The sequence below is a fragment of the Myripristis murdjan genome, chromosome 17 (genome assembly GCF_902150065.1).
Source record: "Myripristis murdjan chromosome 17, fMyrMur1.1, whole genome shotgun sequence".
In the NCBI taxonomy this organism is placed as follows: Eukaryota; Metazoa; Chordata; class Actinopteri; order Holocentriformes; family Holocentridae; genus Myripristis; species Myripristis murdjan.
The window spans coordinates 20,960,192-20,977,225 of record NC_043996.1 but is presented as its reverse complement, the minus strand read 5'-3'; the positions used below and the strand labels follow the sequence as shown (position 1 = coordinate 20,977,225).

At 39.8% G+C, this 17,034-nt stretch overlaps 1 protein-coding gene across 5 annotated transcripts in view; it reads right to left on the bottom strand.

Moving 5' to 3' along the window:
- The window catches only part of LOC115374693 (phosphatase and actin regulator 1-like), a 56,984-nt gene that overhangs the window by 13,015 nt on the left and 26,935 nt on the right, over positions 1-17,034 (bottom strand). For 3 of the 5 annotated variants that reach the window (XM_030073746.1, XM_030073747.1, XM_030073751.1), the window contains exons 2-6: positions 14,650-14,814; positions 9,861-9,944; positions 4,868-4,948; positions 2,496-2,699; positions 641-986 (exon numbers count right to left, since the gene is read on the bottom strand). In XM_030073746.1, the coding sequence (XP_029929606.1) occupies positions 641-986; positions 2,496-2,699; positions 4,868-4,948; positions 9,861-9,944; positions 14,650-14,814 (880 nt within the window). The remainder of the gene's footprint in view (positions 1-640; positions 987-2,495; positions 2,700-4,867; positions 4,949-9,860; positions 9,945-14,649; positions 14,815-17,034) is intronic. The other 2 variants (XM_030073748.1, XM_030073750.1) reach the window with 1 other exon arrangement.

Genomic DNA, 17,034 nt, shown 5'->3' with positions numbered 1-17,034 from the left:
AGCATGGCAGACAGCCAAAACAGACAGTCAGAAACATTCTCACCTTTTAAACACTGATTTATATTCATGCAGTCCTCACTTTACTTTCTTAAAATGAGTATAAAATTAACATAATTAATTCACCATATTTCAAGTTCATTTTATGATGTTTTCAGTGTGGGGGACATAGGTTTTTTTTTTTTTTTTTTGCAAAATTGAAGGTTCATCCCAACCGATTTTAGGTGTAGAATAACAAACAAGAGTTATTCCAACCTACAGGCAATTTGGAGTCCTCAATTCACCTGTACATGTTTTTTGTCTGCAAAGTAGAGCATCGCTTCACACAAGGAAAATGTGCACTCAGAAAGAACCAGGGCTGAGATTTAAATGCAGGATTGTCCTGCTTTGAGGTGCCAGTGTTAACAACTGAGCCACCATGCTGCCCACATTACATTTGAAATGTCTCAAAACAAATAGTTATGAACATGAGCCTATAATGTTTATAAATATGACCCTAACACTGTATGAGTTATGAGTTGCACAGTAATGAGAATGAGTTACAGTGTTTTTCAGTGTTCAACACTTATCATACTAAAAATTCTAATTTAAATGGGTTATAAAGAATCAGGTTTAATGAACTGCAGCCTGGCAGGTTACTGACCTTTCAAACCTCTGCATGGAGAGTGCCAGAGTTTTATTGAGCTCCTCGATGATGCGGCTGGGAGCGTGCATGCTGCCATACTGAAGCTGGAGCGGGTGACCATGGCTCTGGTGAAGGCTGGACAGGCCGGAGAGCTGGGAGGGCAGCAAGGTGCCGTGGTGGGGGGGCATGCCCTGAGGAGGGGTGCACTTCTGGGTGAAGGTGCCAAGGGAGTTGGGGGTGGGAGAGGGGGAGGAGGAGGAGTCCAGCCCCCCTGGAGGCACACAAATCATCACCTTCTTGGGAGGTAGAGGGGGAGAGAGCTTCCCCCCGGCCATACAGGGCAGCTTCATGGGCTGGCAAGAATCTGGACAAAAGCGAGGTATCAATTTTTAACAAATTACAGAAAACAAAAAGATGAGAAATTATTTTATATTTCTGTGCATTTATACAGGACAGAGACTTTCACATGATTTATCTGCTTTATATCACATTCATTAATCATTACACTGTACTAGGGCAGCAGGTAAAGGGAGCTTGTGGACTCTCATGGGCTCTCATGGGCTCAGACGTCAGTGAGGAATGGTGGGAATTAGGCCAGGGTAATGCACTTCCCACTGACTGACAGATTGACAATGACAGAGAGTGTCCAGCTGACCTAACCATAAGGGAATTTAATGAGACTACTATAATCCGTCGCACATGTGTAGTGAAGGTAGTGTCTGACGCAGATTGATGGCAGTCGAGGCTTATCTGCCAAAACAAATAATCACAGTCTATTGAGAAAGTTCACTTTTAGTGGCACCCTGTGCTACGGTAATAAATGACTATCATAAGGTGCACAGTGACAACTAGGGCAAGACCGATATATTGGTTTGCCGATTATTGAGCTAATACAGGTGCTTTATTAATTAAAATAAATATCGGCCAGTCATGATGTTACTGTTAATTCGATTTTTACATTAGATGGATAACAACAGTAATCACTGCCATGTAGCCTGGGAGTAGTTTACTCAAAAGCTTCTCAAGTGGAAGCCCATAAAACCTGCAATGAAACCTGCTTTACTGTTCCATGTTCTCAGTGGCTTTTCCACTCTGTCACAAAGAAAAAAATGCAATTTGCACTGTAGTGTGCTTCGATATGTAATTGTTGTTACTACAGCATAGGCAGATAGTAATTGTTGGCAGTGGCTGTAAAGCCAGTGAAGGAAGTTACTGAGGCAAGATTGTGATCTGTGGCACTAGTTGTTCTGGTACTTGTGTGGCAAGATAGTGATCCATTATAACTACCATAGAACTGAGGTAGGAAAATAGTCAATCACCCACAAGACGATGTCCAGCCAGAATCAGTAATAATGTGAGCATCGGCATTTCATGCTGCTTGACAGGGCTGAACAATATGGGAAGAAAAAATAATACTGCAATTGTTTTGACAGATACTGCAATGGTGATATGATTCACAATGTTAGTGGGAATGATCATTTTTGAATCATTTTCACTGAAAAAAAAAAACTATATATATATATATATATGTATATATATATATATATATATATATATATATATATATATATATATATATATATTACAGTGATGAAGTGATTTTTAATGGGGTCTGTTCCAAACAAATATGTTTTCTTACATCTGAAAAATAAGATTTGTTGGCCAGGACATCCCTGTAGCACCGCAATACATACATTATAACACTGTTTTGTCACATTTAATCTGATAATGTACTGTAATTAAGAAAACACCAAATTATTGAAGTTTAAAGAATATAATATGAAAGATAAAAAAAAACAGTGATGGGTTGAGGCCAAGTCACAACATATAACATTATATTGACACCAATACTGTTTACATAACAGCAACTCACCTGTGCTGTGGTTGGGGATCCTAGAGAAAGGCTTTGGGGGGAGAGCAGGAGGCTGTTTGTGGTACAACGGGGGCTTGGCAGGGGTATCCTGATGATCACCTGCGTAGGTGACAGATTTCTTGGTCGGCATAACCATAGATGACTTAATAGAGGGCTCCTGAGTGCAGACTCCACCATCCATTGAGGATCGGAATTCAACGGTTGCTTAGGAGAGGAAAAAACAAATGAATCAACTAAGCATCAAAATTATTTAAAGCCATGTGCAACTGCACAAGACAGACAGGCCCCAAGTGCATGATCAATGAGATTCCTTTCTCCCTGCAGATCTGACACACTTAAAGCTGTTCACACAAAATCCAACTTGGAGTATCAAGTTTGGAGACAAACACAGCAAGAAGATACAGCAACCTCAGATTCTTCAACAACCTAAGGAATATTTTATCGGGCCAAACCAGACCAAGGAAAGGAGTCAAACATGTAGGTCGAACATTACATTCATTCAGCACTGGAGCCATCTAATGATTTCTGCATCACCACATTTTAAGGCTGACAAGTGGTATTGACTGCTGTTTACACACTCAGAGAAACAATGCTCCCTCACTTACATTTGTGCCCCCCTTTCTATTTGGTCATTCTGTGACAAACTCTGGCCGCTGCTACTTGTTACCTGCGCCTTGGGAGGCAACAACTGACAGCAAGGACGATATGACTCATTTCAAAAACAATGAATTGTACAAACAACCATGGAGTCTGACAGCTTACAATGGACTACTTTCCCACTGCACTCAATCCAAAATGTGTCAAAACAGCTGCACTAGAACAAGTAGTGGGTGGAGCATGTAGGACGTGTGATGGAGTTGTGGCTGCCAAGAAGACACCGTAGGCCCCAGATTAATGTCTGATGCATGACCGGTCAAAGCAACTTGCCACTTCCCGTTGTTGTTTCAAATTGATCAATGTTTTATAACACAAGGGCACAAAAATGCCACCTCATGTAAAGATCTGGAATGAAGGCTTGCACAATCTCTAGACTTTCTGACACTGAAAAAGTCTGCCTTGAGATTTCTTCAGTTATCCACTTACCATATGACATGAGTCATTAGTTGCTATAGTGACCAGCTGCCATGTGCACAAGCCTTCAAAAGAAAGTCCTTTATGAAGCATCTTCATGAGAGCCGATCTGTTTGTTTTTTTTTCACATCCCAATCATGTATATGGGCTGATGGACTAATTCAGTCCCGACCGAGATAAGTGACAGGTTTTGGCTGGTGTGTGCAACATCAAATCCAGACATAAACAGTACCAGTTAAAGTCTCTCCAGCAGCCAATAAAATTTAAGATGAGCACATTTTGTGGCCATAATAGGATTTATGCTGTTTTTATTTTTGTCCCGAATGCATTTCAATTCGAGGCATGCCAGAACAGCTTAACAGCCTTACAAGACACACAACAGCGCAATGATTATTAGGTCAAGTTCAAGATCAGGTTTATTTACAGCCCAATTTCACTGTTCATAGTCTTAAAAGGCACATGTTTACAATAAACAGGACACCCCCTGATCTCCTAGGGGGCAAGAAAAAAAAACTCCCCAAAAACCCAGCTGTAACAAGAAAAATGGAAGAAATCTTGAGAAGGAGCACGGGGAGAAGAGACCTATTCCTTGCCAGATAGGTGTGCAATAGGCTTCGACCCAGTCATCAAATTGCAAACATTGCAGTTGTGACACAAATACAAGAAAACACAATAGCAGACAATATCAGGCCATCCGTAAGTATGTCAGTCTGTGATGTCAGTCATATTGACAATGTAATGCAGCTTTCAGTACAGCACCAGATATAATATGTAGCACCATCAATAACAAAATTAACTCATGCAGCCTTTCCTAAAAGCAACAGGAGAGGGTTTGGATGACCACAATCAGGTAAACTTCAAATGTATCTCAGGTGTAACTCTCCGCATCTCGTTCCTGAAATCTTGACAAGAGTCAGTGGTTGTCCTCAATCAAATTCCAACAATGTCCTGAAGCATGGAGCACCAGGCACCCTGCCGTCAGCCTCAAATTTATTCTCTAGTTCTAAATATGGGACATGTAAGTCACGTCACATCAAGATCAAAGATTTTGTAGGATGCAAAAAGAAAGTCTATAATGAAAGATCATATCTCTACCCCCTACCAAGTCGCGGAGAAAGTGCACTTCTGGGACGACTGATTAATAAGGACATGATACCCTAAGGCCAGGCAATTTAGTACATCCCATCTACACTTCTCTGCTGAAGCACATAACTAGAGACTAAAACTATCAGAATAAGTTCTTGCCTCAATTAAATTGAACTTAAGGGACCTTTTATTGCAGCCTCATCATTTCAGCTCACCTTTTTCAAAGATCTCCTTCAGCACGCCTCTCTTGATCAGCTCCTCTCTGCTCTGTCTCATGGACATCTTCCTTTCCAGAGCTGAGGGGAGAAAAGGTGAACAATGTGAAAATCAGCATCTCATATTTAATGCCCTCCACCCCACTGCCTTTATGGTCAGAGGGCAATCCAGTCATTGAAATCAAGAAGTCAAAGAAGTGCATATAATTTTCTATGCATACAGTGTAATGAACACTGTGCACAGATCTCTGGTGGGGAACAAGAGGAAGGTCCCCAGGCAAAAAAGCTTAACACTGCAGGAAATGCCCATGGGTGTCATGGGTTTTTAACCAATGGCTTTTCAGCATTCATTTTCACAGCTAAATTAGCAATAGATGTCTGTGAAGGACTTTAGAGATAAAAGGACACTGCAGTCATCATAACAAGACACAAACATTATGTGCCCAAGCATTTACAACAGTTCTGGTCATATTACTAAGATGTGGATCTTTAGAGATTTATTGCTCATAGAATTTAAGATGAGTCATGAGACTGAACTTCATTTGTTCCGGTCTGATTCATTGGATACTGATTGTGTATACTTTGTCTTTTAGGTGTCTTTTGGTATGTGGGGTGGTAAAATTTTTTGTCTTTTATCTAACAAATTCCAGGCAAATTCATTTGAAACAGAACCCCACAGAACAGCACAGCATTTTGTGAAACTGTGACTGCTTTTCCAAACATTTAAAGCTGAAGGTACTGAGCTTTGATTCAGAAAACAGATACAAGGTGGAGTATATAGACATGAGATATGCAAGTAACTATTCTTGTACCAATGCATTATGTATAAGTAGGTATGTCCCATAGCTTCTGCTTGCATCTATTTTTAGTTTTCAAAATTTTCACCAGGCAGAATGGAGGCAGTTAAACGTCATGTTAGTAATTTAAAAATCTACCCCTGCAAAGGAACCAATTAAGAATGTGAAATGAGGATCAGCAAGAACACTTGAGCACACTGCGCAAGATCTCCCTGAAGGCCTGCAAGGTCCTGTTTGAGAGAGAGATCACAGATTGCACTGTGTGTGCGCATGTGTGTGTGTTTTACATATGACCCAGGAGTCATGTCCCAGCTCTGTCGTAAGGTGACGTGTCCAATGCTAATACATCCTCAGTGTGAATTTATGAAAATGCCAACAGCTTGACCTCTCTTTTCCTTGCCCTCAGTCACAACATAGTGGATTTAAACCAACTGCTGGGAATCCAAAAATGAAAACACCAATGAGAATGACACAAATGTCAGTAACAGGGAGGCCTCTCGGGCAGAAATTTGGATACTTTGTGCTTCAGTGTTCTAAAATACCACAGCAGAGCAAGTTATCATCAAACGGTACACACCATTATGAGTTCCTCCAGGACACCAGATGTTCAATATCTCTCCATACTTCAAAGTTTTCCAAGAGAAACTTGTTCCCAATCAGCTTGAAGCCAAACATTAGCTGAGCAGTGAAACAGTTTTAAGAAAAAGACGTGACCAAAATATCACCACTATGTCACGCAAAGAGTCACCTCCTCTGCAGCCCCAGGATGTAGTAAATTTAGGATAGTGTGAAATGAAAATCCTGCAATTTGTAAATGCTGCTAAGGCAACCAACTTGACCAAAAAAAGGCTTTCCCTCCCAGAGGCTACATATTTTATACTAGGTCAAGTATATCCTGGGACAGTGAGGCCAAGTAGTAGACTTATCAGAATAACAGCAGCTCAGAATAAACATATAACATGCATCAGCCATAACAGCCATGGCACTAAAAATTTTCCCGCAGCAACATGGGCATCAAGAGGCAAATCCAGGTCAGACCCTGCACTCTTCTGTGTTTGCTGTCAAATGTCATTGTCATTTAAAGCAAATCAGAAACCCGAGCATTTGTTACCAATCATGTCTGCTGTTTGAGAAGTATCTACTTAAAAGAAACTGAGTTTCTTTTAAGAACTGAGTTGTATGACTTATTATTGTTAAAATGTCGCCAGAGCTATGACTTTTCACACCTTGGCTGCATATTTTCACACAACTCCCACAAGCCTCTTCTTTTATTGAGAAAGATCTTTTCTGTCTTTGACTAGTCATGTCAACATCTGAGGAAAAAAACTGCCTTTGTTTTTTGTCTAAATGTATACTGTTAGAAGTACATATCTCATAAAAGACTGCCCTTCACAACTCTCTCTTTCATATGTTATGATACTGATCTTTGAACTTCTAAAATGCAGTTTGAAGTCGCTTTCAGGTAGTTAAAGCATAACCTGAAAAAACATGAATGCTTCTATCTGTGGGGCTTGTTTTGATAAAGCACAATTCCTGGCCTCCAATGTATTCAGAAGACAACTGTGTGCTCATCTGATCATACAAGCATTTGGCTGAACAGGCTGACAGATTTTTCAAGTGGTAAATTCATTGTATGCCCTGCATGATTTCAAAATCAGACTTCAAGTTGATCACAACCCTGGGGTGATTTATTGGGATTATGCTTCAGTTATATGACTGACAGGCACAATGTTTATATAAATGATCTGATGATGACAACAGTTGGTGTAGGACTGTTGGCCTAACGGGGGAAGCCAGGGCTGGAGGTTGATGCTTCACTGGCAGAGCTGTAACATGTTCAGAGATTAAATTTCAATTTGATCAAAAATGAAAATTACTGAAAGCCTTATGACATAACTGCTATGCCATGGGATGTGTACAGCAATGCCATGCTACTCACTGAAATCCTTATATGACTGTCTGTAATACTGATGGGATTTTGTCCACAATACAAGAGAAAAATTCAAATGGACACTTCTGTCCTAAGGCTGGGCAATGTGGGCCAAATATCACAACATGTTTGACCAAGTAGCTTACCTCATTATCAACATTGTGAGTCCAAACAAACAAACATGCAAATTACACAATTCTCAATTTATATAAATACATGATACACATTATTAAAATGGACCTAGCTGAAGCAAAGACCGCCTTAGTTATTATTCCCAAAATTCCTTCAACAATAACTTAAAAATTTGGAACAAATGAAGCAAAAAGCATATGTGAGTGTCAAATGTAATCAACAGGACTTTCTGGCAAAATAAAAGCACAAAAGGTATGATGACAACAGTCAGACACATGTCTTATAAACAGAAGACAGCCAGTGACTGTGTCTACATATGGCCATTGCAGGCCTGTCACCCTACCATATAAAGTGAAATATTGTGCAAATGCTTTGCAATTTGTAATATATCTCAAGGCACCATAGTAAACTACATCCAGTGCATGTAGGCACTGAGCCGAAGAATTCATGTACAGTATATATCCGTAATCAGGCAAAGACATAAAAGTTGCAGCAACAAATTTTCGTTTGGCTTCAAAGGAAGAGCATGCCTTGTTCCAAAAATAAAAACAGAGAATTAGTTTCAGCCTCTTCACGAGGTGCTGCATATGAAGCCTAAAAGACAGGGAGTCATTAATGCAAATTCCAAGGATGAGGATATTTATATTTATGATAACATGTTCTTTCAGCAGCACATGCACATAGTGTTGTGCATTCCTCATGTTTATTATACCTCAAAGATGCACACAATGAAAACAAAAGCGAGTATGTTTACAAGGAAAACTACACTGGTACCTTTAAGCACTGTCAGTGGTTAAAACAAGGCCCTGTCATTTTGATTAATATTTCCTATATAGATTAGTGCATCAGAAGTCAAACAGAATTTCATGTTCAATTCAACAAGAAATTTCCAGTGAGGGACATACACCCAAAAACATTCAGCAGAGAAAACTAAACATTTACCTTTGAAGTGGTGTTGGACTGACTGGGTCATCAGACAAGCTTCATTTAGCAGCTTTCTAATAAGGTCACATAGAGCTCTTGCTTGTGTGTGCGTGTCTGTGTGTGTGTGTGTGCGCGTGTGCGTGCGTGTGTGTGTGTATGTGTGTGTGTGTGAGTAAGCCCTGCGCAGTGTATGCTGAAGAATTTCCATGGCAACGTCGATTGAGACATCAAGCAGCCTGATTACAGGCCTACCGACCCCTCCATCTCAGAAAGAAGCTGGCATGCCTCACAGAACACAATTTTGATTATTAGTGTATAAAAATCATAAGCTGTGCTTTAGATCACTGTATAAACCTTGAATACTGACCAAGTCTTATTTTGGACAGACTGGGTTCAGTCTAGTATGGCCCAAGTGGTATCATGGCCCACTCATGATCTGTACGAAGATGAGAGAATTAGACATTCATCTGGGAGGCATATTAAATGATACTGGCATATTTGAACACAGCCTGCACTGACTTGAGAACACTACGCTTAGTTTTTAGAAAAATATATTCCACTGCGAAGTGACCCAGATAGTCAGAACACATTCTACCAACCCTGAGGCTTAGTATCTGAAAGTGGAGGCTTTTACCAAGGCAATTCACTTGGTCTTAGCTTCGCAAAAACCATATTAAAACTTTCATACAGTCTTATATGAGGAGCTCAGGCGTTAAGGGCTCATACGTCAGACATGTAGACATGACTATACCAACGAGACCTTGACACATGCGAAAGGACACAATACTTTTGTAATTTAGCTTGCATTTTCCCCCTCTATAATCACTGAAAAGGCAGATTCAAAATCTGTCCTTACTAATCTTTACCAATTGTGCTTGTCAGCAAGAATAATGCCTTTAGGTGACTGCGGTTTATCGGAAACTAGTATAATCATTGCCCCAAGGGTAAATAGATCAAAGATTACATAGGCATTGTCATTTTACCAGATTACTGTTCCCTTGAACCATTGTCCTCTATTTACTGAGCACTCTTCCTGATATAAGCACACTGTGAGCTGACAGGCTGAACAGGAGGCATGCTAAGACACCCAGCTGCCAGTTGTCCCTCCTTCCTTTCTGAAGTGAAAGTAAAGCCCCCGAGAGCTGCTGTTCATCTGCTTAATATCACAACACATCCGTAACACTCTACTGTGTTCACTCTGTCCAATTACCTGCAACAACATCTGCATGCCCAGTGGCTGGTCTGCTCCCTATCAACACAGGAGGTTTGATCACCATTATGGCATCCGAAACAACTGCAGAGAAAAGAAGACAGAAGGGGCACTTTGGTCCTAAATAAGACAGCGACCAGTGCAGCAGCACTATATCTCAACAGTACACATTACATCAAGTTCCTCTATGGGCAATTCACTTAACTAATGTCTAAAAGAAAAAGGATATTTAAGAGCACAGTCATCTTTTTCACTTCTGCAACAAGTTGAAACATGACCCAAAATGGCTCATGGATGTTTCCTCTCTCTTAACCACAAATTCAAGCAGCCAATATACTACAATGAATTATGTATTGCTACAATGTATTAAGTGAATTTAATATCAATAATTATGTTGTAGCAGTTTTCCCAATGCAAATATATGTAATTTGTGGAGACAACATGCAATAAGATGCTCCGACAAATAGATTAGCAGATGAGCAACTTTGAAGATAATCGTTAGGCTGCCTTCTTAGCTTTGCCTAATTAAATGGGGAAAATGCATGTGCAATGTTCCAGTTAAAACCCAGATCAATACTGGAGCACAAGGCAACCAAGGTCAACATCACATCCTAGATGAAACAGAACCCAGAATCTCTAAACAAAGCTTTCATCACACCAGCATGTTGTTGACTGGCCATAAGACAACTTAGAGCAGCCAAATAAACCACTGCACAACCCAGTGTTTATAATGAATCCATCCTAAGAATAATAAGTGTGCTAGTGCTTTCTAGATTCTCACATGGAAGGAAGATGCATAATTAGGGTGAAAGAAAGTATTGTGACTTTACATTCCACCTGCCAACACCAAAGTATTGCACAGAGTTCTTTGCAAAATATTTAACCTAAGCACTGATTTTGCCACTACAGGAAGAAAAATCACCAAGCTACTTCCTGGTTAGTGAATGTACCATGCTCACAGACACAGATGCTGATATGACTTCTACCATACTACCTAGAGTATGAGCATACACTGTATTTCTCTTACCCAGGGCTAGAAAGGCTTGTTCATGCTTCATGAAGTAGTACTGTATAGTGGAGTGTGCACTGTCAAAATGGCTGGGTGGACTGTAGTGGAAAGAAAGCAGAATACTTGCCAATTCCAGTGGAGATACTGTTTTTCTGATTGATTGAAGAGCTGAATTTTTACAGTGCCAGAGAAGGGCCTAAGTTTTCAGGCAAATGGTTGTCATGAGAAGTGCAAGACACATGAATGGCAATGTATAAGACATAAAATGGCAGACAACTGCTAAATCACACAGCACACATTGTAAATAAGCTAGAATAAATTTAGTAATAATAATAATAATAAATGAAACCTTGTAATAAACATTGCTGAGCAAACAGAGAGATTTTCACATATAGGCATCTTAGATACAAGTCAACTTTGGCATTTGAACTTAGCACTTTACACATAGTTCTAAGATTTCTGACAGCATCTGAAGGCAGCATAGATTTTGCTACTGTTGTGAATGCTGGCTCAGTGTTTAGTAAGTGCAGAAATTACAGGAGATAATGAGGGAAATATTATATCTTTGATTCCACAGTGCAATCATTTCAATTTTAAACACTTGAATTATGCTGCTCAAGCTGTCTTCATTTTATGCTAATTTATTTACTGTTTTTGGAACTGGATTAAACTGTTTTAAGACAGTAGCATTAGCTGCCTCTCTGTGCATTATATAAACATACATTTTTAACTCACATGATGGTAGACAGATAATGTCCATTTACATTTTTGGATGGAGTCAATTTGGCTTCACTGCCTGCTGGTAATATCAAATAACCAAAAAATCCACATATGCACAACAACCTTAATTACTGTTAAGAATGATTCATGCTTTGAAATTGTAACTATTCAAGTTAAGAGCTGCATATATCTGCTCTATAGGTGTCATTTTTAAATCAGAGCACATTTACTGGAAAAAAAAAACAAACAAACTGTGATGCCATTTTTGTCCAATATTATTCAGGCCTAGCGGATGCCATGTTTCCCCTAATCACCTTGTATGTAAAAAGCATTAAGCCCGAAGGGGAAAATGAATGAACCAACAAACACACAGAGCTCTTACAGAGGCGGTTCAGAGCACCTACTAAACTGCAGTTGGAAGCTCTGGAGGGAACACAGCCCATACAGAGGCCTCTCCAGTGAGATCTGCTGGTAGGTCAAAATCCGCCATCATGCTACTGAAAGGATTTGATAGAACAATATATAAGTAGCAGAGGAATAATATAGAGGCAGCTACATTATGCAAACAAAACAAGCGGATAACAAAAGGGATAAAAAAGAGCTTGTTCACTGGCCTCCACAATGCACTAACAGCAGTGTCACAGAACAAAAACCCTTCTCTTGTTCATCTCTGGCTGTTGTCCTTCACTGTAATAAGGGAGAAGCTATTATCATAGGGGGTAAATGAATATAATAATGTGCAGAGAATGCTTTCATAATTATTTAATTAAGCTGTATACAGACTATTTAAAGAGTTGGGCAGAGTCCAGCAAATAAAGAGTGAGGCATCTAAAATTTTAAAACAGGGGCATTTTTTGTGATAGCCAATATGCCACTTAGTCCACATTAGGGGTGTGAAAAAAATTGATAATGCAATATATTGTGATACTTGCTCTTGTAATACATTATCGATACACTTGTGCCAAGTATCAATATCTGGGGCCTCAACTTCCATTTGCACAAATGCACATTTGAGTTCCTATCAGGCAAATTAGTTCCCTGCCTTTTGGTATTTGAACTGGAACTGTTCGGTCATGTACATGCTGCAGTCATTGTGCATACTAAAACTCTGAAAAACATGACTGATTCCTACTTACTCGATAATTATTTTGCCTTTTCCAGTGATTTGCAGAATCACCTGATTCATGAGTCCATCATTACAGTGGGTAAAATACTGTGATAGCATTGTATTGCCAGTTACCCAGAGATTCCCACCCCTAGTCCACATGGACTGCTGCAGGGCCAGAGGCGAGAGTATTAGGGCAGAAATGCAAACTAGAGCCAAAAAGCACTGGATGAAAAGTAAGAGTCAAAGCCCAGGAGCAAAGGTAGCACCAACTAGAAGTTCAACTGATGATCAAATGATGGGAATAATGTGAGTCCATATCTCTCCTAATCATTAAAAAGAGACTGACAAGATCTGTAGTAAGCAGTGAGAGTTCAGTGGTCTGTGATGAAACACAGCAAACATGATCAGATCAGACAGAAACTGACTCACTGACTCACATCACACCAAGAGAGCACAAATCCACTATTAGTAATGCAGAACACCCTGTCCTGTCCACACCAGATGTAGATGTACCATCTAGAAATTCAACACACAAGCAATAAGCATGTATGTGACTCAGTTCTGCACCCAGCCCATAACATGCAATCTGACAAATAATCTCCTCGTGTCTAGCAGGCTGCCAATAGAATGCAGCCTGTGTGCTGGCAAGGTAAAATAAATACAGCCACATCTGAAGGGAGCATGTCCTTCACTTGCCCCTGACCACTCTGGACTGCACGATCAAAGGAACTTTAAAAGGAGCTCATAACATGAAACTGCAACCCTGCACTTTTACTCAATCAATCTGCCACATTTTCCAGTCACTCCACAGTCTGGACCTTGTACTTCCTCCTCCTCATTGGCCATGGGAAATGCACCGATTTGCTTTCCACAAACAGACAAGACATGTCATCACAGCAGCCATGTGTATTTATGATACATGTGGCATTTACATGCATCTGCTCATGCATTTTTATGTTATCTATCTATCTGTATCTATCTATCCATCTATCTATATATAGAGACAGACAGATTAGATATATATTACAGTGTTTCCTCTGTAATTGCTGTACAGCTGTGGTGCTTCTGAGTGACAGTTCTACATTTGTCCCATATCTGTTGCAAGTTATCATTCAAGTAGAAGTTGTAGTCCTCAAGAGTATTATAATCAAATTGAAATCATTACTTCTAAAACACTGGACTATATTTTTAGTTTTAGATATGATATTCGATGACAGTTTGAACTGTTTTCTAGGCTCAGGAGAAGCTATTTCACTACACATGGCGCAGGTCCACCATGTTCAGGTCATGTGACAGCACAACACTATGGGGCTACAGGGACCATAAAGACTCCACTACTCTATACCACTAGGTGTCTGCACAGATCTTAGCTGTGGACCAAAAGCATGCTACATACTAATACTAAACAGTACCTACTGTATAGTCATCTCCATAAGTATACTGTTTTAGCAGTTAGTATTACATAAATTCAACATACGACACCATTTTTTACTATCAGGAAATGAGGCAACAAAAAACATGTATCTCAACATATATTTCGGTTTATATTTTGGCTCTCATTTCCTGAGTAGCTCCTTCATTCCACAGCACGATGTATGGATGTTGACATTCTTGAGTATACTTAATTTCCACACTTTAAGCTGTGAACACACTACATACTTAAAACTTGGCTTTTGGGACACAGCTCTATAAAAGCCGTATCAAAATGGCTGTTTCATACCAAATTTGTTTCTTGGACCTTTAAGGAGTAACTAAACCACAAACCCAAATCTCTGTGAGACCTGACCTCTAATAGTGGCAGATGATGTTACCACCTGTTTTATTCAATGGGTGCTGATTTCACCCATAAGAGTACAACCTACATTTCACCATTAGACATCAGGTTTTCAAGACATTTGGGTTTGGGGCTTCAGTTACTCTTAAAGGCAGAATTAAAAGAAAAAGCTCCGTACCAGCAGAGGTCTGCTTGAACTTCTCGCTCTTCTTCTTCCTCCACTTCCAGGGTTTGAGGAGGCGTCCCAGAGTGGCAAACTTGCTCCGACGACGGATGGGTGGGGTGTGGGTGCCTGGGACCAAGGACTCAGAACGCATGGCGGCCAGCCTCTCAACCTCCTCAGCTGTAAAAGCATGAACAAAGCAGGGTTGGTATAGGTGAGGATATAAAGGAAATTATATTACAGTAGTTATGCAGAAGAGCTACCAGTGCAGCAGACATTTTTTTGAACAAGAAATATAAGAAGTAAGAATCTGTGCCAAATAGCCTCCTCAATCCCATAGTAGCTGGATGCAGTTTGAGTGGATAAACAAACCTGTGTATCAGATAGAATTATGCAGGATATGCTCTGAGTCTAAACAGTCTGAGGCATCGCTGATTGGTTTGCATTAGCTTGCCAGAAAACACTAACAGACTGATAAGCACCTCATTAAACGGAAGATCTTCCTTATCTTTGTCAAATATGCACTAGGCACAGCCTTTTTATGCTTTTGTGAACAGCTTTTACATCAAAAGCAAAAAAAAAAAAATGTTGCAAATTTTGTTCAAATACTGACTAATAAATGAAAAAGTGAATTAATGTCATAAATTTGATAGACATTGCATCTCATAGCTTTAAATAGACCGATTTACAAAATAATGAGACACAATGACGTGCGCAAACACAAGCGCATTGCCATTGTGGGAAAAGTAGCTCATTCTGACAGGAAGAACTTAACATAATCTGCAGTCTTATCTCCAGAGGGACAATAATAGCCAATCACATTGGAGCCTTTGATTTAAACAGATACAGCAGCTAACAAACACCTCCCAAGAACTGCATTAACAATGCCAGCAGTAAACTGAGCAATCATGTGACTTCAGAAATGGGGCATGTTGTTCTGTCTTGCCTGTCGGTCTCCCCAGTTCACAACTGAATGGTGCAGTTTTTAAAGAGTGGGCCTAGTCCTGAAATCACTCTGTCAAAAGGACCATGGGTTATTATTCCTTGACTGGAATGGTCAAAGCTGAAGACAACTAAAATCATTTTGCAAAACCAGAAACCCTGGGAACTGTCAACAGACATTAGACTGATCTCTAGTAAATAAATCATCATAGCACTGAGGGAAGAACATAAGGGATTAGAGTATCAAATTGAAAACAGTCAAAAAAGACCCCACTTTCACTTGTGCCCTGTGGGTTTGGATGACAACTGGGTTCCATGTAGCTAGAGTTCAGATGTATGAGGTGACCTCTAGCACAGCGTGATGTGTCAGCGACACCATCCCGGGTAGTACACTGTTTTGTTTTGTTTTTTTTCCTTTTTTTAAAAAAAAAAAACTATCACTGTACAGGCTGTACCAGGGATATGGTACAGCCTGATAAGTAACGTGAATTACGACTGACAGAAATGCAGTGGAACTCGGTGACACAGACCATTACTGGAACGCTGTGGTGCTCCACAGCCAACCATCTTAGAAATCCTGCCACACCACCACTCTATAAATAGCTGCACAGTGAATGCTAATTGAATCCAGTAGAGTTTCAAATGACTTCATTAGGGGTCCTAAACAGAAAGACAAAGAGCCAAGACCGAGCTGAGTAACATCCAAGGAGCAAAAAAAGAAGAAAAAAGAAATCACGGTTGCAATGTGGAAATATACATCAATTCAAGGATATTTACACACTTGCATTAACTTAGTGAGAAGAAGCTTACTTTCTAAGAACTGCCTCCCAAAAATGTTTTTTTTTTTTTTGTACCAATCCATTTGACATCACTGGCAGTGCTTACACCGCATAGACAAATTTGTGAGTGATTCAATTACCTTGAAATAAAGTAGTGTGTGAACACTAAACCTTTGTACATTTAAATACACACACACACACACACACACCTTTGTGTGTGTGTCTAAATCTCATGATTATACTGATACGATTTAGTATCCTCCACTCTTTTTGACAGATCTGTTTCCAGGTAGAAAAACATAACAATCTGTCGGTATTTTAAGTGCATAATGTTTTGGTTAACTATGATTTTGGCAAACACTGAATGACCCTGGTTTAAGACAGGAGACTCCACAAAACAGAGCTCCCCAAAGTAAAAGGAAAACGTTAGGAAATCCTGACTGAATGATTAAAAATGTTGCTGTCAAATAATTACAAGGCAGCAGTTCATTCTAATGGCCTTAGGAATAGCATGTTTAACCTTCCTTCTTGGTATTACACATATTATCTACTGCTATGCTGCTGTAAATACAATAAATTGCAGTGGCTGCTTTTAATTAAAAACACTTGTTTACAGACCAAGTTGTCTGAGTTGTGGTGTAACCGATGGCTTAGAGGTTCAAAAATGGCCTGCCTTTCT